We start from the raw sequence: 25,176 nt of genomic DNA on the forward strand, positions 1-25,176 counted from the left end.
TCAGATTGCCAAAGTATTCGCGTTTCAGCTTCAGCATCAATCCTTCCAATGAATATTCAGGACTGATTTCCTTTAGGATTGACTGGTTGGATCTCCTTGCAGTCCAAGGGACTCTCAAGAGTCTTCTCCAACACCACAGTTCAAAAGCATCAATTCTTCAGAGAGATGTCCAACTCTCACATCCATCCATATATGACTACTGGAAAAACCATAGCCTTGATTAGATGGACCTTTGTTGGTAAAGTAATGTCTCTGCTTTTTAATATGCTGTCTAGGTTGATCATAGCTTTTCTTCCAAGGAGCAAGCATCTTTTAATTTCATGGCTGCAGTCACCATCTGCAGTGATTTTGGAGCCCCCCCAAAATAAAGTCTCTCACTGTTTCCATTGTTTCCCCATCTTTTTGCCATGAAGAGATGGGACCAGATGCCATGATCTTAGTTTTCTGAATATTGAGTTTTAAGCCAACATTTTCACTCTCCTCTTTCACTTTCATCAAGAGGCTCTTTAGTTCTTCACTTTCTGACTTAAGGGTGGTGTCATCTGCATATGTGAGGTTACTGATATTTCTCCCAGCAATCTTGATTTCAGCTCTTGCTTCATCCAGTCCAGCATTTCGCATGATGTACTCTGCATATAAGTTAAATAATCAGGGTGATAATATACAGCCTTGATATACTCCTTTCCCAATTTGGAACCAGTCTGTTGTTCCATGTCCAGTTCTAACTGTTGCTTTCTGACCTGCATGCAGATTTCTCAGGAGACAGGTCAAGTGGTCTGGTATTTCCATCTCTTGAAGAATTTTCCATGGTTTGCTGTGATCCACACTAGTCAAGGCTATGGTTTTTCCAGTGGTCATGTACGGATGTGAGAGTTTGACAGTGAAGAAAGCTGAGTGCCGAAGAATTGATGCTTTTGAACTGTGGTGTTGGAGAAGATTCTTGAGAATCCCTTGGATTGCAAGAGGATCCAACCAGTCCATCCTAAAGGAGATCAGTCCTGGGTGTTCATTGGAAGGACTGATATTGAAGCTGAAACTCCAATACTTTGGCCACTTCATGCGAAGAGTTGACTCATTGGAAAAGACCCTAATGGTGGGAAGGATTGGGGGCAGGAGGAGAAGGGGACGACAGAGGATGAGATGGCTGGATGGCATCACCGACTCGATGGACATGGGTTTGGGTAAACTCTGAGAGTTGGTGATGGACAGGGAGGCCTGGCGTGCTGCAATTCATGGGGTCGCAAGGAGTCGGACATGACTGAGTGACTGAACTGAACTGAACACAGTCAAAGGCTTTGGCATAGTCAGTAAATCAAAGATAGATGTTTTTCTGGAACTCTCTTGCTTTTTTGATGATCCAGTGGATGTTGGCGATTTGATCTCTGGTTCCTCTGCCTTTTCTAAATTCAGCTTGAACATCTGGAAGTTCACGGTTCACATACTGTTGAAGCCTGGCTTGGAGAATTTTGAGCATTACTTTACTAGCGTGTGAGATGAGTCAAGTGTGTGGTAGTTTGAGCATTCTTTGGCATTGCCTTTCTTTGGGATTGGCATGAAAACTGACCTTTTCCAGTCCTGTGGCCACTGCTGAGTTTTCCAAAGTTGCTGGCATATTGAGTGCAGCACTTTCACAGCATCATCTTTCAGGATTTGAAATAGCTCAACCGGAATTCCATCACTTTCACTACCTTTGTTCGTAGTGGTGCTTCCTGAGGCCCACTTGACCTCGAATTCCAGGATGTGTGGCTCTAGGTGAGTGATCACATCATTGTGGTTATCTAGGGATAGGGCTCCACAGTTCCCCTTTGACCTCTTGGCTCTCCCTGAGCACGCCTTCCCTGTGGGCCTCTCAAGGGGGCACTGTTCTCTCCCTCAGCCCTGTGCCTGGAGGCCAGAGGGTTTGTAGGTGCCCTCCTTATTCCTCAGGGTTGCTTTCAGATGGTTCTTCTTCCTGAAATTCCCTCAGCTTTGAATCTCATGCTGACGAACTATTCCACCTACCATGCCCCCCACTCTTATCTATCAATCTCTGGGTTACTTCCCCTTCTTTCCTGAGGTTTTGGCTCCTGCCTCACTGTCACCCCCTCTGATGCTTAGACCTCTCAATACACACAGAGATAATCGTCACAGTCCCTGGCCTCTGCATTTCATGACCTCTTCTCCAACGCCCTGGCCCTCTGAGCCCCTCACTCTCATGGTCATTCCCTGGTCCTTAACTTACCCATAACTGCAACCTTTCTGCTTTAGTGTGGGGCTGCCATCACACAGTGTCACAGACTGGGTGGCTCAAAGAACAGAATTTAGTGTTCCACAGTTTTGGAGGCTAGAAGTCTGAGATCAGGCTGTCAGGAGTGTTAGTTCCTTCTGAGGGCTGTTGAAGGAGAATCTGTTCCCCCAGACCTGTCCTCTAGCTTCTGGTAATATGCAGGCACACTTCAGCATTCCTTGGCTTGCAGAGGCATCACTCTGATCTCTGCCATCATCATGTTCCATGGCACTCTCCTTATGTCCAATTTTCCACTTTTTATAAGGACATCAATCATTTTGGATTAGGGTCCACCCAAATGACCCCATTTTAACTTGTAACCTCAGAAGTTACTGGGGTCTAGGACTTCAGCATTTTTTAAGGAAGGAAGGGACACAATTCAACCCATAAAGTTTCCTGTTCTCCCATAATCTCAATTTCATGCAACTCACCCTCTGACCATCACCTCTTTTCTTCTCAACATCTTTCCAGCTCATTCCCGCTAGAACTTTATCTCCAAAACTTATTTGATCCCACCAGGCCCTTCAGCCTACTGATTCTACCTCCCTTCATGCCTCTCTCCTTTATTGTACTCTCTTCCCTCTTTAACCAGTGCAAAGCCAACAGCCAGTTAATAGAACCACTTCCTTGTATATATATACCTTCAGTACTCTTGCCTCTCTCTCTTTGTTGCTTATTTGACAAATTGGCAGCTCTGGCTAATCCAACTTGCTGCCTATTCTGTACCTAATATGGCAGAAGAAAACCTCCAACACATTCACATTAATAAGACTTGTTTTTAATTCCTAATCACCTCAAGTGGACCCTTTATGCCTACTACATTTCTCTAACTTATTCACAAACTTTTGAAATCCTAGGGACTTTCCTGGTGGTTCAGTGGTTAAGACTCCACGCTCCCCATGCAGGGGGCCTGGGTTCAATTCTTGGTTAGGGAACCAGATCCTGCATGCCACAACTAAAGATCTTGCATGCTGCAACTAAGACCTGGTGCAGTCAAATAAAAAAACACATCTTTTTTTAAAATTAGTAAGTAAAAAAGTCCAAAACCCCTCAGATTAAAAAAAAAAACAAAAAACTTTTGAGCTCCTAAATGACTATTATATTATCTTCTCTCTTCTCAAACCTCCAACAACTTTCTCGCAGCCTTCCTCTTGGCTGATGATCTTGATTATTTGCTTGAGAAAACAGAAGCAATCAGGAGAGTTCTTCTCTAAGTTGACACCACCACATACGCTCACCTACCTGCCTGTGCTCCCTCCTCCTTCCTGTACCTGTAGATGATGCTTGAGGCTACCTGAGCACTGAATACCCAACCACTTCCTGGTTTCTCTCCTGCATCATCAAATGTTCTCTATCTGATCAGTCCCATAAGTACAGGAAAATGCTTTAACTTCTTCAGTCTCTAAGAAACCTCTCTTAGAACCTGGGGGAAGCAACTCCCCCATAACAATAAGCACACACAGCCCCCAGGTCTTGGTTTCTAGAGATGCCCTCACTCAAAGAAACCAGGGTTCATTGGAAAAATGGTTGATTTCAGAGCTGGGTTTGTGAAAATGAATCTTGAACATGTTATGCCAGAAAGTATGTACTCAAAAAGAATGATGGAGATTAGTAAAAAGCAAATCAAAAGCCAGTTTTAAGGGGGGTCCTACTGGCCAAATCATGGACAATTTGAGCACCAAAGTAGATAATGGTAATAATGGATTATAAACCATTAAACAGGAAACCATGAACCTATACTGATATAAATACACAAATGGAAAGTTTCCTAAAAGTGAAATATTTACACAGTTTCAAAGTAGCCCCCACTATGTTCTGTGCTGTTTTTCTTAATTTCCTCTGCCCTCTAAAGAGATGGAGTACCCCCAGGGCTTAGGACTCAGACCTTTCCTCTTACTCTCTTGGTGATTTCATCCAGTCCCTCTGCTTTAAATAGCATCCATATGCTGATGACTTGCCGATTTATATCCCCAACCCAGGCTTCTTTTCTGAATTCTAGACTTCTATAACTCACTGCTTACTCCACATTTTCCACTGGATGTTGTCCAACAGACATCTCAAATTTAACACGTCCAGTATTTAACTCCTGATCTTCCCTCCCTCAAGTCTGCTCCATCTACTGTCCTTTCCATATCAGTTAATAGCAAATTCTACCAGTTGTTCCAAAAAACTTGGAGTTATCCTTTTTTTTAATTTAAATATAGTTGATTTACAATGTTGTGTTAATTTCTACTGAACACCAAAATGATTCAGCTATACATACATTTACATTCTTTTCATATTCTCCTCCATTATGGTTAATCCCAGGACATTGAATGTAATTCTCTGTGCTATACAGGAGGACCTTGTTTCCTATCTATTCTATATGTAATAGTTTGCATCTACTAACCCCAGATTCCCAGTCCATCCCCTTTCTTTCCCCCTCCCCCTTGGAACCACAAGTCTATCTTCTATGTCTGTGAGTCTGTTTCTGCTTCGTAGTTAAGTCATTTGTGTCATATTTTAGATTTTTCATATAAGTGATATCATATGGTATTTATATTTCTCTTTTGACTCATTTCACTAAGTATAGTTCTCTCTAGTTCCATCTATGTTGCTGCAAATGGTATTATTTCGTTCTTTCTTATGGCTGAGAAGTATTCCGTTATATGTATATTCCACATCTTCTTTATGCGTTCATCTTTCGATGGACATTTAGATCATTGGCTATTGTGAATAGTGCTGCTATGAGCACAGGGGTGCATGTATCTAATCGAATTATAGTTTTGTCCAGATATATGTCCCAGACTGGGATTGCTGGATTGCATAGCAACTCTATTTTTAGCTTTCTGAGGAACCTCCATACTGTTCATAGTGGCTGCACCAACTTACATTCCCACCATCAGTGTAGGAGGTGATCTCTTTTCTCTACAGCCTCTCCAGTATTTGTTATTTATAGACTTTTTAATGATGGCCATTCTGACTGGTGTGAGGTGGTACCTCAATGTTTTGATTTGCATTTCCCTGATAATTAGTGATGTTGGGCATCTTTTCATGTGCCTATCTGCCATCTGTGTGTCGAAGCTGTCCTTGACTCTTCTCTTTCCCCCCATCGAAATTACATTAGCAAACCCTGTTGTTCATGGTGTCTCTGCCCTTGGCACAGGTTCCCATCTCTCACTGGAGTTACCCAAGAGGCTTCCTTACTGGTTCATTTCCATACTTGCCCTCTACAGTTTAATTGCTCTTCTAATTGCTCCTCATTTCATTCTGAGTAAAAGCCAAAGTCCCTACTTTGGGCTCCAAGACTACAAGACATGATCACTTACTCCTACCAAATTGGCTAAGAATAAAGTTTGATAATCGGAGAAGGCAATGGCACCACCCCACTCCAGTACTCTTGCCTGGAGGATCCCATGGACAGAGGAGCCTGGGAGGCTGCAGTCCATAGGGTCGCTGAGGGTTGGACACAACTGAGTGACTTCACTTTCACTTTTCACTTTCATGCATTGGAGAAGGAAATGGCAACCCACTCCAGTGTTCTTGCTTGGAGAATCCCAGGGACAGGAAAGCCTGGTGGGCTGCCATCTATGGGGTCACACAGAGTCGGACATGACTGAAGTGACTTAGCAATAGCAAAGTTTGATAATATGCAGTGTGGAAGATAGCCCACTTACACATGGTTGGTGAAGTGTGATTTGTTAATATCTATAAAAAGTTTTTCATTAAGCATATTTTATAATGCAGCAATTCCATTTATAGGAATTTATCTTACGGAAAAATGCAAGTGGCCAAGGACACATATACAATGTTCACTGCAGCATTGCTTGTCATGGCAAAACATGTAAATATCACACATCCATCCAATGGGAGAGCGTGTATAATAATGGAGAATCATGATCTTTGGAAAGATCTCTAAGATATAATAGTAAGTACTAAAAGAAGCAGATCAGCAATTATGGAATAATCTCATTGTCTAGTAAAAGGTCAACATAAATATATTGTCTCTGTGTAGTGTGCATTTAAAGAGTGATTTGAGGGAGCTGTCCCTTAGAGTGATCTGAGAGGCTGTGGTTGGCTTGAAGCCCTCAGAATGTCTACTGAAAGAGCACAATTAAAAAAAAAAAAAGTGATTTGAGAGGAATTCTAATCAACTTGGGTTATATCTGGGCAGTGAGACTGGAACTTGGAATATGAGATTATTCTTCTTCCTTACATGATATTCTATTCAATTTTGACTTTTTAAATTTATTTTTATTTTTTTGGCTGTACCCTATGGCATGCAGGATCTTAGTTCCCTGACCAGGGGTCGAACCCACACCCCCTGCAGTGGAAACACAGAGTCTTAACCACTGGACTGCCAGGGAAGTCCTTAATTATTTTTAAAAACCATGAACATGCACTTAAAAAAATATGTTATTAGGCTGTGGCGGATCTTAGTTGTGGCGTGCGGGATCTTGCGTTGAGGCACTGCAGGCTCGGTAGTTGAGATGCGTGGTCTTAGTTGCTCCGCAGCATGTGGGGTCCTAGTTCCTTGACCAGGGATCAAACCCATGTCCCCTGCATTGGAAGGTGGATTCTTAGCCACTGGACCTCCAGAGAAGTCCTGAACATGCACTTTTCTAATTTGTATGTCTTTAATGATTACAAAAAGGTTCTTAAAAAGGTTTCCCTTACCTCAAGATCATAGAAATACTCACCTATATTTAAATTCATGTCTTTAAAAAATACTTATATGCTTGAATTAACTCACTCAGGACTATAGAATGGGGTTACATACCTAGAATTTGTTGCAGAGAATGGTTGTTTCTTTTAAAAATTTTTTTGGGGGTAAGGAAAACAAAACATATTATTTGAGACTCAAATATGTCTAGAAAATCTAGACAAGGGTACAGAAGAAAATAAAACCAATCGGCAACTCACAGAAAATCTCAGTTAACATTTTGGGACACTTTTTACAAGAAGCAGGGTGCCCAGAAAGGTGGAATCTGGAGTCTTTTCATAGCTTTTTGTTGATGCCATTTATGGGGGACAAGAGGAGTTTGGTGGTTTGGGCTTCTTTTCTTTGGGAAATCCAGCAGAAAGGGTCATATACAATGGTAAGGCAAGTGTTTACCCATTGTTCGTGGAGAAAACAGTGAGGTCGCCTTAATCCTGCAAGCAGATGTTACAAACTCAGATATGAAGTATTCTGCCATGGTGAGGATCAAGTGGTCTTTTAGATAAATCTTTTCTTCAAGGGCAAAGAGAAACTGGTTACCTGGAAGGGTCTCGAACTCAACTGTGTGTCCCTTGCCACAGAATTACTTCAGATGGAATATTCTGTCTGTGTGGAGGGCATACACAGTCATGTGGGCCACAGATGGCTTGTCTGGGCCCAGCACCCCTTAGCAGCACACTGAGGGACTTAGGAATGAGGAGCTGCCTGGTAGGGAAGGGCTGGCTCCAGGTACTAGCTGTGGCTGATGCTGCTCTGTCCTGGCGAGACAGTGGGCTTTTTCTCAAGTGGCCCACAGTGTCCCCTGGCCCAAGAGGTCACCTAGCACGTGGAAACACTGCAGGACAGAGCCTGGAGGCGGAATGAGCAGAGTCTGGTGACAGAAACCTGCATGGACCCTTGATCTCGGCTTGTTGGAGGTAGAGTCCAGAATTAAACCCACCATGCCAAATTCCTTCTCAGAAAGGAAATAGGATAAATATCCTGTAGGTGAACAATTCTAACAAGGAAATGAGGTAATCCATCAGGTTCACACAGAGAAAAGGGCTTAAGAAACCAAGAAATAAAAAGTTAGAGAAGGATGTAGACTTCTCCAAGCCTGCCTGGCAAGAGGTAGAGATCAACAGCTTGGTAATAACATCCTTAAGCCCATAAAAGCAGAAGGGAGAGTGGGATGGATACCTGGAAGTAGGAGACAGAAATAAGAAAATGCGATCCTGACATTTGAAGAAAATAAAGACATCTGACTTGATGCTTCTCTAAGTCGTTTTAACCTCCTCAGCGATGACATCCACTAAGGGAAACAGGAGGCAGAACAGCCAGATTGGGAGATGGTGGGAAAAGCAGAAAGCTAAGGGGAAAGCTAGTCTGGACCAACTTCCCAATCTTCCATAGATAAGGAAAACCAAGGCCCGGAGACAAGATGTAACATTCCCCACAGACCCGGACTCAAGGGCTAAGACCCTTGACTCCCAGCTTAGTGCTCTCCAGCCCTGTCCATCAGGAGTGATCCAGGGCTAAAAATGGAGGAGGGGATTAGAGTCCTGACAGAAGAAAGCAAAGTTACACACCCAAAAGGGATCACTCCTGCCAAGACCCATCACTTCTCAGCTTTGGAAAACTACTGAATGGTCTGTTTTTGGACAGGCCATGTAGCATTCAGGGTTTTACTTCCCTGACCAAGGACTGAAACTGTGCCCCCGCAGGGTCTTAACCACTGGACCACCAGGGAATTCATCTACTCAAATATTTTTGAGCCTCAATAACTTTACCTGTGAAATGAATCAGGAGGCTGGCAATATGGTAGGTATTTAACAGGGAGTTCTTTCACTGCTCTCTGGACCATTTACAGCTGAAGAGACACTGCTGGGAGGAGTTAGTATAAAGAGGCAGGGACATCCTTCGTCCCTCCCAGCCTTCCTCGGGCTGGTCAGAGCGCATGGCAGCATCCAGTGGTATAACTGAGTTGTGAATTGGCCCAGCACTGCTCCCTGTTCAGGCACTCCTGACCTTGGCTTGGCAAGCCTGAAGTGCCAACACAGACCGTGTATTCACTGCACAGCCCCCTACCCCCGTGATGAACTGTCCAGAGTCCCAGCCACAAGGCCAGGGCTGTGGAGCATGCACAATGTCCAGGCGGCCTACAGATGGCATGGGGAGGCAGTGAGTGTTGACTATGGCAGGTGGGTGCTCTGAGCAAGTCAGCCCACACCTTGCAACCTGGGCTAGAAGAAGGCCTTCCTGAGGCCCAACTTGGCTGGTCAGTGTGAGATGGGCTGGGGCCACCTTCAGGTCCAACTCTATGCTCAATAGGAAATCCGAGGGCTGGAGGGCCACAACCACCCCCTGGCCTTCTCACATCCCATGGAGAGTCTGAAATAACTCCTAGAAGCCTAGACCCTTCCACACAGCCTCATTCCTGGCCTTCCCATCTTAAAGTAAGAATTTGAGAGCCAGGAGAACTTCTGGTTGAAATCTGAGGGCGAAATAGGGGCAAGAAGATGGGCAAGCCCAAAGGCTGAGGTGTGACTAGAAGGTGGCAAGTCAGAAACCCAGTCGTGCCTCCCTTTATGACAACAGGCAGCTGTGGACACTTAACTCTGTTTACCCCTGGACTCCTGAAGCTTACAGTTTATATACCCTCCCAACCTGGTATGTCCAGGGTTTGAGTGCATGTCCACAGCCACCATCTCCACCTCCCTTTCTGAGGGGCAGCACAGCCTTCCTCCTGACCAAGCCCTGGGCCAGGGGAATTTCCCCACTGCCAGGTACCATTCCAGGTCTAAACAGATCCCCCAGCCTTAGTTACATTCTAGGGTGACTCAAGTCAGCAGCCCTGGTAAACTGAACTGCCTCACAAGAGCTCCTGGAGCAGAGCCCTGGAGTCCTGCACTCTGGTGCCCACGAGGTCTCTACTGGCCTGTCCATCCCTGAGTCCTCCCATAGAACAAGCTGAGTCTGGGGCGGGAGTGGGGGGGGTCCTCCACGTTTTATTAGGGATAGGGCAGAAGCAGAGGCTGGAAGCAGAGCAACCGCGTTTTTAACAACAGATAAATTAACCGCAGTGTGGGAATGGGGGTGGGTGGGGGCTGGGTCAGACGCTTTCATATATATATATATATATATATATATATATATATATATATAAAAACAACCAACAAAAAAAGACAGACAAGTGGGCCCCAAAGATATGGGGCAGGAGAGGGCAGCACCATCCAGACAGCGGGGAGGACCAGGGCAGACAGAGAAGGCAACGTGACCCCTCGCCCCTAAACTCCACCAGCACGGGGCTGCTGAGGCAGGGGAGCCGCCAGGGTGGGCGGAGATGGCACGACCGGTGGGCAGGAAGCCCAGCACCACAAGATGGCTCAGCCTGAAGCGGGAGTGGGGGCCGGGACACAGCGGCCTTGAACCCCCCAGTCCCTCAGAGGAAGAGCCGTACTCTGGGTGAGAGAAAGGACCAAGGGTGGGGTCTCTCCCTGAGCTGAGAGTAGTCATCTCCTCCACAGCAGCGGCGGCGGCGGCGGGCAGTGGGCTGTGCCAGGAACCCCCTTCACCTTCTGGTTCATCTGCCTCCTTGGTCCCTTCAGGGCGGGGCCCCCGGGGGCGGGGCTTGAGGAGAGCAGTCCAATCCGAGGTCTCCGCCTCCAGCGCTGGGCGTAGCTGCCGCTGCCACTCAGCCTTGACTCCACTCAGCCCTGACTCCCGCAAGAGGACAGCGAGTCGTAGAGCGAGTCGCTGAGAGACTCAGAGGTCTCCAGCCCCGGGGGTCCCCCGCTGGCCACTCTCCCTTCCTCGCCCACGTCCGATGTGCTGGGGGTGCGGCTGCCCCCAAACGCCGGGCCCTGGGGCGCAGGGGCAGGGCGGGTGGGCTCCAGGCTCCGCTTTCCATCCACGGGGAGGGCCTGGGGAAGGAGGGCAGGCTCGGGAGCAGGTACCTCTCACTTCTCACCTCCTAAGAGGCTCTGCCCACCTGAGCCGGGCGCTGCAGAGGACGGAAACTGGAGGCGCGACTGAGCCAGTCCTACCAAGGTTCCAGAAGGGAGAGAAACCCTTTCCCCAAGACGGGTGTGAAAAGGCAGGGGTTGGGCTGTCCAGACGAGCATCCAAAGGGCTGACGGCTCAGTCCTCCTCCCGGACAGGGCGGTACCTCACCCCTCGTCATTCCCCGCTGCCCTCCAGTGCTGTTCCCTTTCCCCTTCCGCCATGCTCACCATGGGGGTCCTGGGCAGCCCCTCCAGTTGTCGGGGTGGGCATAAGAAAGGGTCAGAGGAACCGCCGGCTGCCCTGGCATTGGGGAAGGTCCAGTTCTTGGCCAGCTGGACTGGAGGGGGTGGGCCTGGGTCTTCGCAGGGATCTGTCCGGGGACAAGGGGAAGGTGGGTGGTGGGCGGAGCTCCCAGAAAGACCCACCCTACCCCTGCCCAGGCACTCACCGTCTGGACAGGTCTGATGGCCCCGGTGGCCTGGGGCAGCGGTGAGCAGGGCAGGGAAGGCCGGCATGCTGGGGTGCCTCCCGCTCACCAGCAGCTCCTCTATGCCAGGCACCTCACGCTCCAGTGTGTGGGCACGGCGGGGGACTTTGGTAAGGGGTGGGGGCCGAGCTGGGGGCACCCCTGGTGGGGGCTCCAGCCGTGGTGGCTTGGTCTTCGGAAGATTCTTGCTGGGGGTCCCACTGCTGCCATGGTCTGGGGGTGGGAAGGTCCCGATGCCACTGTCCAGGGTTCGAGTCAAAGAGCCACAGGCTGGGGAGGGGATGGGAGGTGATGTGAGGCTCAGGTGGCTCAGCCCCTCTGCCTTCTTCTGGCTTCCTGCCCCAGCCCAGGCTCCACCCTTGGACACCCTTCTAGCTCTACAGGCTCAGTTGTCCCTGCCTGCCCTGCCCCATCTCCCCTAGTCTTGGGGAAGAGGACAGGGCAGGTACCCTAAGTGACAGGGAGATATTCCTGTGTAGTCCCAGTGCCCTTTGGGGCTTGGCACCTGCTGTGGTGACAGGAAGGAATAAAGTGAGCAAGAGGTGAGGGGCAGGTCCCAGCCTTGGCCCTTGACCCTGCTGACCTGTGAAGTGTGAGGTGGTCACTGGCTCCGCCAGACTGTCCTCGGAGGGCATCTCTTCTCGCCTCCCTGGCTCGATGCTTGGCTGTATGGGGTACAGAAGACTTCAGAGCCCCTTCTTCCTCCATGCCAATGCCCTCCATCAGGACCCCTGGAGTATGGATCTAAGAGTCCTGGCAACCTGCTAGCCCTCAGAAAGCCCTCTCCCCTCCCCATTCTCCTTGGAAACCAGAAATACATCCAGCAGCCTTCTGGCCCCAGGGAAGGGTAGCCCTCCAGGTCAGAGACCTGGCAGGGCCACAAAGCCAGGGCCTCCACCCAGCCCCCACCCCAGGAACTTACCTTCCCAGGTTTTCCACAGCCCTGGAGAGGGCCCACCAGGCCATTTCGGGGCCCACAGGCGGGCCAGGGGTTCTTGGGGTCAGAGGACACTGGCTGGAAATCGCCATACTCAGGTTTGGGTTCCCGCCAGCTCTTGGGGGGCAGTTCCTTGCCATCCACCCTAGGGGCAGGCAGTGCACATGGAAGTGAGGGAGCCCCAGGCCCACCCACACATTCTGGCCTCACTTCCTCCAGTGGGGCTGGGTCTAGAGAGGTACCTACTGCCCCCTGCTCCTGGGGAAGAGGACATATGCCTGTTGGCTTTCTGCATCAACTCTCCTGACACCAGGAATAGGCCAAGACCCCAGGGGAGACCCCAGGGGAAACCCCAGAGGACCAGCAGGGGCAGGAGTGATGGGAGAACATTTCCATAGCTACCTAGGGTCAAGCCTACAGACCTTTCTGATAATGTCCCCCAGTAGGAACAAACATGGTCACACCCTGGTCCACATGTAACACACCCTGCCTACTCTAGCTGGCCCTGCGTGTACTTGCTGTCCAAAGCACACTCTGCTTGCAGCCAGATTCCTGCAGACATTCTGCCTTACCTGGCCCAGACAGAGCAACCCCCTCTCTAAACCACATCTCCCTTTGCTGAGTCTGTGGCAAGTGCCAAAAGGCAAAGGGATGGAGCCCTCCTTGTTCTACAGGATATAAAACCCTGGAGGGAGAAGACGTGCATTAGCCCATGGCTAGGTACTAGCAGTCTTAACTACCCTGGACCCCAGACAGGCTGCCTCACCTGACTCGAGGCGATTCAGGGAAATGTTGACTGGTAACTCTTCTCAAAGGAGAAACCGAGTCTCAGCAAGCCAAATGTCAGACAGCCAGGGAAGAAGGGAGCTGGGGCACAAATCCCTAGCTCCTTGTTTGAGGTCCTGACCCCTCCTCTGGGCAGGGCTATTAACCCCCAGAAGTTTTGGTGCCATGTCATCTGACCTCCTACACTCTTTGACCTCTGGGAAGCCTATTCCCAGGAAAGGCAGCCCCCAATCCCAGAGTGCCTGTGGAGAGCAAAGTGCCCCCAACTACTGAGCCTCTGCCAGCCAGTCCCAGCTCTCACCTGTTGAGAAGCTGCTGCATGAAGGTGTCTGCACCCTGGTACATGCCAACCAGCTGGCCCTGCCCCTGCCCCAGGCCTGCACTGGTCCCTGGTGCTGGGCCCCCGGGCCGAGGCCGGGCCCTGCTGCTCAGGTAGGCCTTTTCCTCCTCCAGGGCCCGGCGCAGGTCTTCCGCCTTAGCCATCAGCTTGGAGATGTTGAGACTCTCAGCCTCCAGCTTCCGGGCTTCCACCTTGACCTCCTTCCGGAGCGGGGAGCCCCCGGCCCCTTCCTTGCCCTTGGTGGTCTCTGTGCGGCGGTTTAACGCTGGCAACTTGCTCTTCTTAAGGCCAAACCAGCTGGCGATGCTGCTGGTGTTCCGATGCTTGGCCTCAGTGCCGGGGGCCCGCTCCTGGCCCTGGAGCCGCAGCATGTTCTCCTCGATGCCCTTCATCACCTTCTCCTCAATGGCCGAGTGTGGAGCCCGCCCCTCAGGGCCTGGGCCTGGGTCCGCAGGGCCAGGTGCTGGGGACATGGGCTGGGCCACGGTGCCACCACAGTCTGCCCAGGGTGGGCCCTTCCCCTTGTCAGGTTTGGGGGGCTCCTTGGTGGCTGGTGGGACCACTGGTCGGGGCACCACCTTGGTGGGTGACTTTGAAGGCAGCTTGGTTGGGCTGCTGTGGGGGCTCTTATTGGGTTTGCCAAGGCTGGGGGCTGAGGTTGGCACTTTGGCAGGGGTGCGGGGTACCTGGGGGCACAGGGCCCCTGCCAGCCGGCTCTTGGCCAGCTCCACTTTGGTGAGGCAGCTCCTTGGTGAGACAGGCTCCAGGTCCACCCGGGCCCCCATGGAGTGGGAAGAGTAGACTCGGGCCCCGGGGTCCCCCAGGAGCCCAGATTCCTGTTGCTTCAGGCTGCTTGTGCCTAAGGCCACTGCCCCTCGCAGGGCCCCCTTGGCTTCTGGCTGCTCAGGGGGCCTGGAAGCAGGGGGTGCTGTGTCTCCAGTGCTCTCCCCTGACTTCCCTGCTCCCCGGGCCTTCTCAGTGCCAGGTTTGACAGGCACCCCATTCTTTTCTGGGCCCTGAGGCCCCTCAGGGCCAGTCTTCAGTTTTCCCAGGGCTGCCAGTCTGTCCCGCAGAGGCGTGTAGCCAGGATCCCCAGGTCGCCGTCCTGCCCCCTGGCTGGGCTTCTTGGACGAGCTGCCTGGGCCCCTGCGGCCAGGATGGGGAGACTCGGAGCCTGCCTTGTCCGAACTCTTCTCCTGGGTGCCCTCATAGGGGCAGGATTCTGGGTGGCAAGGGCTGGAGGGGATGCCAGGGCTTCTGAGGACCTCAGGGACCCGTGGCACCTCCAGAGTTAGTTGTGGGTAGGTGGGCACCTGCAGAGGAGATGGAGGTGGCTCTGGGGAAGGCCCTCTAAAGGTGTTCCGGGAAAGGTCCAGAATGTTCTCGTAGCAAGGAGACACTGTGGGTCCTGGGGAAAGTGTAGCGGACAAGGCTGGCTGGGGAGGTCTGAGCTGTGCAGAGTCAGGGGTCATGGAGCAGGGTGAAGGGCTGGTGGGCAGGCCCTGTGCCCCCTCTGGGGACAGCTCTCCTCCGCCCAGACCCCTGCGGGCCAGCAGTGGGGAGGGGCTACCGTCTGAGCCACTGTTCCGACAGGGTATTCGGGAATTCCGGGGGAGCTGGGGGCTAAGCTGGGGACCTCCTGGGCTGGGGACCTTCTCTGAGGCTGGAGGCAGCTTTAGAAATTTGAGACCTCTGGCTGGAGAGGGCAGAAGGGGTCCTTGGGCTTCCCCAGGAGAAGGGGGGCCAATTTGGAGCTTGCTTTTCACCTGAGATGAAGAGTGGGGGTGGCCAGGCCGTGAGCCCAGGGGGGTGTCCCCTGCACCCATGAACATGCTGAGGAAGGGGAGGGACCCCTGGCCCTCTGAGGTAGCACCAAAGCCTGGCCTGTTGGCCTCTGGGGTACCCCCAACCCAAGCTGACTTGGGGAGGCCTTTGGACTTGGACAGTTGTGGGGGCCCCTGGTCTGGGGAGGATGGCTGCCTGGGACCCGGGTGGTCCCCGCTGAGTGGGCAAGCAGCCCCGGCCAAAAAGGCCTGTAGGTAAGACTCTGTGTCTTCAAGGAGCTGGCCCAGGTTCAACTGCTTGCGGGCCAGGGCCCCTAGCAGGGGGTCCGGGCTGGGGGCCTCATTGGGGTCACCGGCCTCATCAGAAGAGGAGGAGGAGCTACTGCCTGGTGCACAGGGCGGCCCAGAACCAGTGCCCTGGGCCTGTGGGGAGCCCCTGCCAGGGCCCCAGGGCCGCCCAGCACCCTCCTCCTCCCCTGGACCCCCTAAGAAGCGCTCCCAGTGCAGCAGGCCTCCCAGGCTGCCAGGACCTAGTAGTAGGTAGGGGGCCCAGGGAGAGGGTTCAGGCTGAGGCGGGCCACACAGCTCGCCATTGATGGGCTCCGGGGAGCCAGGACCCTCGCCTGGAGGCTGCCAGGGGGTAGCAGGTGAGCACAGAAGCAAGGGGTCCGTCTCTTCCAGGGCTCTCAGCACCTCCAGGATCTGCGCTTTCTTTTGAAGGAATGGGGAGAGGGCATCCAGCGCTGGGGGTGGGGTGGCTGGGGGTCCTGGGCCTCCTGACCGCAGCTGCTGCTCCCAACACACCTTGGGGGAGAAATGGCATGAGGAGGAAACCATGAGCAGGCCTGGGACCCGAGCTGGCATAACTGAGCATGTCAGCTGGCGTAACTGAGCTGGCATAACCTGAGCTGGCCGGGTTTGTCTGTGTCCCCAAAAGGAACTGATGGCTTCTGGAATGTGCTGGAAAGTTTCCTCAAGAGTTTGAGTTCTGGTTACCCCAGCTGTCCTTCCCGGCACACTTAGGGGGCACCTACCTTCCTTCCTGGTTATCCCAGCACTACTTCCTACAACTATGAGTCAGGAAGGCTGACCATCTATACCCCTGATATCTCTATTTGCCCCAGGGGAGGGAGACCCATCCATTTTTTCAGGTTTTGGAAAGAACACAGACTCAAGAAGGGGATATGATGTGGCCAAGTCCTCAGTCAGTCGCTACAGGCAAGCCCAGGCCTTCTCAGGTCAGACAGCTGTCCTACTGAGCTGATCCCCGTGGAGAAGCAGATGCAATGACTCCCCTGTGAGCCTTTTCCTGCTTCTCCCTGGCCCCTTCTCAGGCCTGGTCCAGTCTGGTACAGTGGTTAACTACCTGGGCTCCTGGGCCAGACTGTGCGGGTTCAAGACCCAGGTCTATTGCTTTACTAGTTATAAGACTTTTAGCAAGTCATTTAATCTCTAAGCTTCACTGTATCATCTGTAAAATAAGATGGTGATTGTGTTTAAATCTCATAAAATAAGATAAATGGAACCAGATCAACAAAAGAATGAATGAATTGGACTTGGATAAATAAATACGTGTAGGATTATAAATGTATGCCAAAAATTACCAAAAAAGAAAAAGATAAATGAGATCCAGGTGTCCGGCACAGTGCCTGGCTCAGAGGAAGAGCTCAGAAGTGTAAACTGTTGAGTCTGACTGCAGTATTAACATGTTTACTCACAAGGCCAGCGGTTAGGGGCAGGGATCTGTTTTTCTTGGTACGAGGCTGACAGCTGAGGGCTCACACCCAGCCTGGATGAGAATCTGTGTGCCCGGAAGCAGTCCTTCCCCTGAGACTTGTTAGGGAACAGTCGTGGAGCACCAGCTGACGAGCCCAGTGCCAGCGGAGCCACAGACCACGAAGCCCAGCCCTCCTACCTCTCTCTGCCCAGCACAGCGCCCCAGAGGCAGCGGGGTGGCCGGTCCCTCGGCGGAGCTCAGGGAGGGCGAGGCCGGTGGCTCTGAAGGTGGCTGGAGTGGGGCAAGTGGGATCTACAGGGGAGAGGCGAGGTTAGCACAGGTGCTGTCAGCCCAGGGCCCTGTGCCCTCAGGGAGCTACGGCTTCCCATCCAGGGGCAGCGGAACATCCTTCCCTGCTCCTTCAGTGACGTCTCCTGGCCCAAGGTAAGGCTTTCACCACTTGGTCAGAGGTACCTTGGGAGACCCCAGCACAGGTAGCCTGAAGAAATGCAAGCTCAGGTGGCGGGGGGGGGAGGTGGGACTGGGCAGGGGCCTCTGGAGAAAGGAGAGTGCCCGGGGGCCACAGGGCAGTGGCAGGCCTAGCCTGGCTGTCCGCCGAGCCTCCAAGATCCTCTGCTTTTCTGTGGAGCCTCCTCCCTGAGTACAGAGAAGGTGAGCCTCAGGGCCCATTTCTTTTCTGACCACCTGTGGCCCAGCCTCCACAGGAATGGCTCAGACTAACGGAAGCGGCGTTGTTTACTGGGTCCTGGAATAGAGATGGTGGCAGTTACTACTTCCATCTCCCCTGAATGGCCTCTGCTCGGAGGATTACCAAAGTTGGATTTAATCACAGATCACTTGTCTCTTGGGCACCTTGATGAGACACAAGTCAGCTTCAACTCTCCCCTGTCTCTTGCACTCCACAGCTGGTAAGTCCTGTCTTTGTGGTATCTCTGCCTCCCCTCCGGCCGAGCCATCTGCAGCGGCTCCTTTGGCACACCATCCTCACATCTCTGGCCTGAAAGCTGCTCAGCATTTCAGTCTCGCTCACCTGACCGCGTGGCTTTCCAGTCTTTTTTGTCTAAAGCATCTCTGTGCTCACAGCTTCCTCTGCCAGCCTCCACTGACATGTCTGAACTCTTCGGTCGGCATTATAGCCAGATCTACCGGTTCTTCCCTGACACCATCCCCAGCTTTGTCTCACTTGCTCTGTATACAACCTTTGCTCAAGTCCGGCTGAACAGCTCTCTGCTCCCTAGGATCCCCCGCTCTGTTCCTCCCACAGGGCACCCCTTCTCCCAGACCCCTTCTGTACTCTTTAAAATCTCCTGTCCATCAGGAATTCCCTGGTGGTCCATGGTTAGGACTCTGCTTTCACTGCTGAGGGTGTGGGTTCAACCCCTGGTCAGGGAACTAAAATCCCTGTGCAGTCAAAAAATAAAAATAAGAATAAAACAAAACTAGAATAAAAAAGTAAACATCTCCCATCATCAGGGTGCAGTCACCTCCTCAGGGCACTCTCTTTAGCCCATCTCTGATGGCCTCTCCCCCTCCCTGGGCTTTTGGTCAGCACTGTCACCCTCTGCAGCCCTGCCTTAGTGTCCAAAAGCCCCAGCTCCCTCAAATTCCATGTGTGTTGGCAAAGGCACTGCTTACAGTAAGAGCTTAATTAACATTCGTTCAATGGAGCTTCCATCCTAGCAAAGCACAACTTGGAAATAACATTAATAATGATAACTAGCTGCTAATCATTGACTACTACAGGTCAAGCACTAGATATTATCTCATTTCATCCTCATGACAGCCTGCAATATAGGTATTTTTATCCCCATTTATAAAGGAAAAAAACCTACGATTTGTATGGTTAAATAATCTACCCAAGGTCACACAGCTAAGAATTAGCTAAGTTAGGGACCCAACCCAAGTTTATCTGAGGCCAAGGTTCGTGCTCTTTCCATTATGTCATGTTACTTCTGGGGAAGATAAATCTATGGTCCCAAACCCCAAAATTCATTAAAAAATCTCCAACTCGAATCCCAGAATTCATTTACTAAAAAACAAACGATTTCAGGATGATCTACGCCTGTTATCATCAGTCACTGAGAAGAGTGTGGACAGGGCGAGCTTGGCTGGTGTGATCTGGCCTCCAGGTCAGCCCATGGCAGGGCCAGGACAGGACAAAGGAAGCTGCAGAGTCACTGCAGCTCAGTCACCCGTGTCTGCACCGGCCTGGGGAGACACAGGCTTCATCTGCCAGGGGTCAGGCTTCCCAGGGAGCTGAGGGCATCCTGCTCAGGGTTTGGGGGGGGGCAATGGCCACCTGGTTTGTATCCCAGACATATAAATTTAGACACAAACACATATAAGGTGTTTCTCTTCCTGGCAAGTCAGGGTGGGTTGGGGGTGTGCTGGCTGACCTCAGAACCCACCATGAACCTTGGGTACATGGAGCTGCTCCTGATTCCCCACAGGCACACCACATCCTTGGGGCTTCCAAACAGAGTGGACCCCATGTTACATGTTAACTGAGCCCAGGGTTCACTACCACTAGCCTCTTGCTTCTCCTGGGATAAGGCAGGTGTCAGGGCTGGAAGCAGGGATGAGTGTCTGTGGCCAAGACTGGGTTAGCGGGTGGGCAGATGCAGCAGGCGTGCGCAGAGTCACCCGGGTGAAGGGCCTTCCCTAACCTCTCCATGACACCAAGCACTGGGTGCCTTACACCCGGCCCCACCCCTGCCCCTGGCCAAGAAGAGGAAAGGCAGTGGCCAAAGGGGCCTCGTGGGAGCTAGCTTGAAATGACTGCATTTTCAGCATCCACCCATCTCTCTACTCAGGGCGAAGGAAGCAAGGACTTTCTCTGTCAACAAAAAGGGACACCAACTGGCTGGGTGGGCAGCACTGGGGAGGTAGGGGACAGCCAAGTGTAAGGGGTCTTAGGAAGCTTCCCTTCACCTAAGGCTCAGATCTATCAGGCGAGGTGGGCCTGCCCTGGAAGGCCACAGTGCCCAGAATGGAGGCCAGTGGCTGACAACCTGCTTCTGAGGTGATGACGACGACAGGGCTGGTTGGGAGGTCTGAGGCTGAGAGGTGAGGAAGGAGGGGGAATCACGTGTGCCCACCTGAGGGAGGGAGCCCGCTGTCAGCTGGAGCTTCTGCTGAAACAGGGCGCTCAGCATCTGGTTCTGCCTTTCCAGGTCAAACACCCTCTTCTTCAGCTTGATGCACTCCTCTCGCAGGTCCTGCCACCCCCAGGAGGCGGAAGAAGGGCAAGGTGGTGGGGAGAGGGAGAGTGGCATGAGCACAGTCGCTTCATCAGAGCAGTGGGCACTCCTGCTGGGCATGCGCTTCTCTTGCAACCTCCTATGAAGGAGCTGAGCCTGCCTATATTTATGGCTCTCGCATCTTCTGGGGATGGTAAATTTTCTAAAGTTTACCACTCCTGGTCGGAAGTAATTTCATTCCCTTTGGCAGCTTTCTCATCTCTGGAGCCAATCCTCTGCCTCTTAGAAACCACACATCAAAGAAGGGCTCAGGTAAGGCAGGGGAAGACTTAGGGGTCAGAGTAGCCCACATGTCAAGAAATTACCCCCAGTACTTGAGTCAATATTTAGATGTCACTTTATGGTCACAACATCAACATTGCTATCAGGGCTATAATGATCTGGAGAAACTAGCTGGGGCCTGGATAATGGAAGGATTCGAGCCCAAATCAAAGTTACTATCGCTTGGAGACCCGGCCTTACCTAGCGTGGCCCCGGCTCCAGGTCAAAGAGTATGGATTGTCCAAGATAGAGAAAGGGGACTCTGCTGGAGAGCCAAGAGGCCATTTCCACCTTCCTCGATCCCGTAGCTGAGCAGGCTCAGGGGTCCCCAGGAAGGACCTCCCCTGCTGTGCCCAGGGCCTCCTCCCAGGGCATCTGGGCTCAGGTCAGGGGGTATGAATGTCTCCTGTGGCCTTTTACCTTTTGGTTCAGCAGTGCCTGCACCACGTGGTTGGCAACCTGGGGAGAGAAAGGCAGAGCTGAGGAAAAGCTGTCAGATGACTGAGTCTCTGCCTGGAGCCTGGAGCCGACAAGCTATGCTTCCCACAGGCGGTATCAGTCCACCCACCTCGTCCAGACAGCGCTCGTAGGTCTCCCGCTGATTTTCGTTGGCTTGGGCGAGTGCTGAGTTCTCTGCCTGCAGGGAGGAGGAGGAAGGTAAATGGGAGGCTAAGCAATCATTCTTCCCAGGGCAGGTTCCTCTTGGAAAGGAGAGGCAAGGAGTCCAGTAGCTCTCTCCCTGCCCCAGCTCTTGGCTCCGGGGTGCTTCTGTCAGGGGCGAGCACATAGAGACCCAGGGCATCCAGAAGGCAGAGCTGAGATGCCTGGTCCTTTGTTACCCTGACTTCAGTCCATGAGGCTGGAGGGGCTGGGGAGATACAGTGGCCAGGAGGACCAAGGTGGGAGGTGCTAAACGTTACCCTTATTTCCCTGGGGAGAAGGCAGAGGAGGCTGGAGGGAGGAGGGCAGGGTCTAGGAACGTGGTAAGTAGCCTAGTTCATGGATCCGTGCCCTGGTCCCTCAATGCCTGAGACTTTTCCTTCTGTGGCCTCTGTGGCCACCCCTTTCCTACAGCCAGGGCACAAAAGTCAGGTAAAGAAGGGAGATATCTGGGGGTTAGTACAGCCCCAGCCTTGTGCACGCCTCTTGTCCTGAGCTGGCATGAAGGCTGGAGAGCTAAGAGTAAGGAAAGGGCGTCTCAGAGCGGCTCTGCTAAAGAAACGTTTCAGCTCTGCTTCAGCCTGGAAAAGCAGGCTGAGAGGAAGGTTGCCCTGCACCTCCAAAACCACCCAAGCTCGCAGGGCTCTGGCCAGCCTGCCCCGTGCCCCACCTCCAGCTCCCGCAGCCGGTGCAGGAGTTCCTGGCAGGTACCCGGCTCCGTGCTGCCATCACCACCTTCTCCTGGGTTCAGGTTTCCAGGGCTCCCGGCCGACTGGTCCATGGCCTCTGACATCAGGCCCTGGGGATAAGTGAGAGAAGCCCCAGCAGGCTACTCCAGGGCACAGGGAGGTGAGTGGAGGAGGAGGAGGACAGAGACAGAACTTGTCAGTATTCCCGGAGTTGGCATCCGTGTGACCCCTGTGCCTTGGACACTGTAACAACTCGGGGTGAGGCTCAGATTCCTGCTCATGGGACAGACACATAGACATGCCCTTCCATCTCAAGAACAGAGACCATTGTTTTTATAAACCCTTATGACTGCCCTTGCCCTCTTACAGATTACACAGACACTGGCCAGGAGCCAAGAAACCTGAATTCTCTGCTGAGGTTGGTCTCAAACTGACACTCTGTATCTTCCTGGCAGAGCGGGAGGTGGCCTGCAAGCCTCCAAGCCCCCGTGCTCTGGGCAAGGCCCCAGCAGACCAGCCTCTGTGAGCGCTGGGCCCTCTGCAGGGGTCTCTTGATACCCATCCCCCTTCCACTTTCCCAGCTCCTTCCTGGTGGCTTCCCTGGTAGTTCAGATGGTAAAGCGTCTGTCTGCCTGCAATACGGGGTTCGATCCCTGGGTTGGGAAGATCCCCTGGAGAAGGAAATGGCAATCCACTCTAGTATTCTTGCCTGGAAAATCCCATAGATGGAGGAGCCTGGTAGGCTACAGTCCATGTGGTTGCAAAGAGTCGGACACAACTGAGCGATTTCACTTTCACTTTCACTCATTTTCCAGGGCCCCCACTCCAAGGCTGAGTCAGGTACTCCTCCAGCTCGGCTCTGTAAGTGTCCCCCCAGACTGTCAACTCTGTGAGGGCAGGGACACTGTCTTCATTTCATTGACTAGATACCCTATGTGATACCTGGTGTGGAAGAGACCAACTGATGGCTGAACAGACTAGTCTGTTCATTGCCTGAACACAACAGAGCCAGGTTTCTGACCTGTATCACATTACGTGATCCCTGCTCCCACCCTACTCCAAACTGTTGCCATAGTGACTGGCTTTCCTCAACTAGTCTTCATCTTCCATTTGAGTTTTAATTTTTCAGGTAGAGCAAAGTACTCCTTTCCTTCCTCTGAACAAATACTGTTGAAATTTCCAGTAGATGGGAAACCCATCCTAATGCAAAAGGGTAGGGGTCCCCAGTCTACACCAACTACTTGCCTCCCTGACCCTCTGAAGCTCCCACAAAAGGGGCTTAGGTCTTTTGGACCAAGGAAGAGGAGCCCTCAGCAGCTCACCTACCAGGCATCTGAATGCTTTTTCCTCCCTCCCCTGTGGGGCAGAGGCTGCCTTGCCCAACCCAGCCCTCCTCCAGTCCCCACCACAAGCACACCCAAGTTCCAAAGCCCCTCACCTGTCTCTGCCTCCTCACCCAGGCTGGCACACTCACGCACGCAGCCAGAATGGTCACCTTGCCTGTGGAGACAGAGGGAGACAAGGTCAGCCGTGCATTTATTGGCTTCCTACTGCCTGGCATCCTGGACAAGAGGGATAAACAAGCCAGAGAAAATCCTGCCCGTATGAAGCTTCCATTCTACTGGAACCAGCAGGTAATACCAGAGATAAACCAATGAACCAACATCAGGTCCTGAGAAGGCGCTGAAGGTGACAGCGAGGCAGAGACCTACCTGCGTGAATGGGCAGATGAAATCCCGGAATGGGAAAAGCTTTCCAGGCAGAGGAAAGAGCCAGTGCAAATGGCCCCAGCTCTCAGCCAGAGGGGAACGAACAGCAACCCAGCATACGCCGTCTTCTTTCATTCTCACGACCACAGAGGGGGTCAAGTGCTATTATCGACACGTATTTGAGATGAGGAAACCGAGGCAAAGGAAGCTACACCTGCATCCTCGGAGTGTATCCTGCGCGCTGGCATGTTCCCGTGTCGCAGATCACATCTGATTCTCCTTTCGACCTCGTAAGGAGGGTGACGGGGGGAGGTGCCAGCCTGCTCTGAAGCAGGCTCCAGAGACAAAGGATGCTGCCCACACCATATGGCTGGTTCACAGAGCACAGTGGGCAGGCCTGGGCCCCCTTCCTGTGCAGCCTCTTTGTACATCCTTGTCCTCTGTGCTCCGTGCACTTAGTCTCAGCGTTCCCGGAGCTTTGCAGTCAGACAGACCTGGGTTAGAAGCTGACTCAGCAAAAGCAGTTTCCTCACCCCTAACATGGGGTAAGAATACCTAGTCCACAGGGCTGTTGGAGCAGGAAGTGAGATAATGTATGTAGAGAGTCTTGCACGGACTCTGATAAATGAAGGCTTTTCACTCTAGCACTTCACCTGTAAGCAGACCCTAAGTCCCAGGTCCCTCTCCCTGGGGGTCTTTAAAGGAGGAGCTCCTGAAGATCTGAAGTGTTGCCCCTCTGCCCTGCCCATAGGGGCTTCCTCCTCTCCGACCCCTTCCCTGGCAGCCCTCCAGCCCTCACTCTCTTCCACCTGATACTCTAGAAAGAAAGGGAGAGAAGAGGAAAAGGCTTCTTTCTGGGTGGGGGTGGAGTGGGGAGGGAGGAAAAACAAGCATGTGCACAACAATGGGAAGGGGGCTTCTGAAAGCTAGAGAAAAAGGAAAAACTGTGCAATGCTTATTTTTGACACTCCACCACAATCTAAAGTCCTTTGTTATTTTAACATCATAAAAATGTATTGAGTTATAACTTTTTTTGCTCATAACATTATCACACTTGCTATATTTAGAAATGGACAGACCTCAAAAGAAAAGAAAAAAATTCAGGAAAAAGCCTCCTTCCCACATACACAAACAGGGGTTAAAACCAAAACAGGCCTCGGAGGACCAGTTCCAGCCCACCCCGCGTCACTTATCCCCAGGCCACCATCCTCTTGCCAGGTGGGGGCTCCCCTTGCTCTAGGAGAGGCCTGTCCCCACAGGTCACCAGCGTCCCCCTGACCTCCTCATCACTTACATTCCCAGTGGACACCTCTAGAAATAGAGGGGCATGGGCAGGGAAGGGAGTGCTTGGGAGGGTGAGAAAAAAACAGAAGGATGAAGGAGGGGAGTGGGATGAACAGGGCTGTGTCCGGAGGCCACAAAAGGGAAAGATAAAGTGGTAGAAACCTCCAGTCTTTGTTTTCTTCACACAACCACAGAAACCAAACTAAGGGTGAAGGTGGTTTAGGAGGGTATCTTTTGCTAAAATAAATAAGCGAATGAATGAAAAGGCATCCAGGTCAGGCATGAGGCCTGT

At 52.2% G+C, this 25,176-nt stretch overlaps 1 protein-coding gene across 6 annotated transcripts in view; it reads right to left on the reverse strand.

Moving 5' to 3' along the window:
* Positions 1-9,927: 9,927 nt before the first annotated feature.
* The window catches only part of NCKAP5L (NCK associated protein 5 like), a 31,098-nt gene continuing 15,849 nt past the window's right edge, over positions 9,928-25,176 (reverse strand). For 3 of the 6 annotated variants that reach the window (XM_027542800.1, XM_027542797.1, XM_027542796.1), the window contains exons 2-13: positions 23,330-23,391; positions 21,873-22,001; positions 21,111-21,179; positions 20,963-21,001; positions 20,120-20,239; positions 17,199-17,312; positions 13,461-16,087; positions 12,359-12,518; positions 12,020-12,101; positions 11,398-11,706; positions 11,177-11,319; positions 9,928-10,867 (exon numbers count right to left, since the gene is read on the reverse strand). In XM_027542800.1, coding sequence (XP_027398601.1) covers positions 10,655-10,867; positions 11,177-11,319; positions 11,398-11,706; positions 12,020-12,101; positions 12,359-12,518; positions 13,461-16,087; positions 17,199-17,312; positions 20,120-20,239; positions 20,963-21,001; positions 21,111-21,179; positions 21,873-21,995 — 3,999 coding nt within the window. In that variant the 5' untranslated portion in view covers positions 21,996-22,001; positions 23,330-23,391 and the 3' untranslated portion in view covers positions 9,928-10,654. Of the gene's footprint in view, positions 10,868-11,176; positions 11,320-11,397; positions 11,707-12,019; positions 12,102-12,358; positions 12,519-13,460; positions 16,088-17,198; positions 17,313-20,119; positions 20,240-20,962; positions 21,002-21,110; positions 21,180-21,872; positions 22,032-23,329; positions 23,392-25,176 lie in introns of all 6 variants that reach the window. The other 3 variants (XM_027542798.1, XM_027542795.1, XM_027542794.1) reach the window with 1 other exon arrangement.

The sequence above is a fragment of the Bos indicus x Bos taurus genome, chromosome 5 (assembly GCF_003369695.1).
Source record: "Bos indicus x Bos taurus breed Angus x Brahman F1 hybrid chromosome 5, Bos_hybrid_MaternalHap_v2.0, whole genome shotgun sequence".
NCBI lineage: Eukaryota > Metazoa > Chordata > Mammalia > Artiodactyla > Bovidae > Bos > Bos indicus x Bos taurus.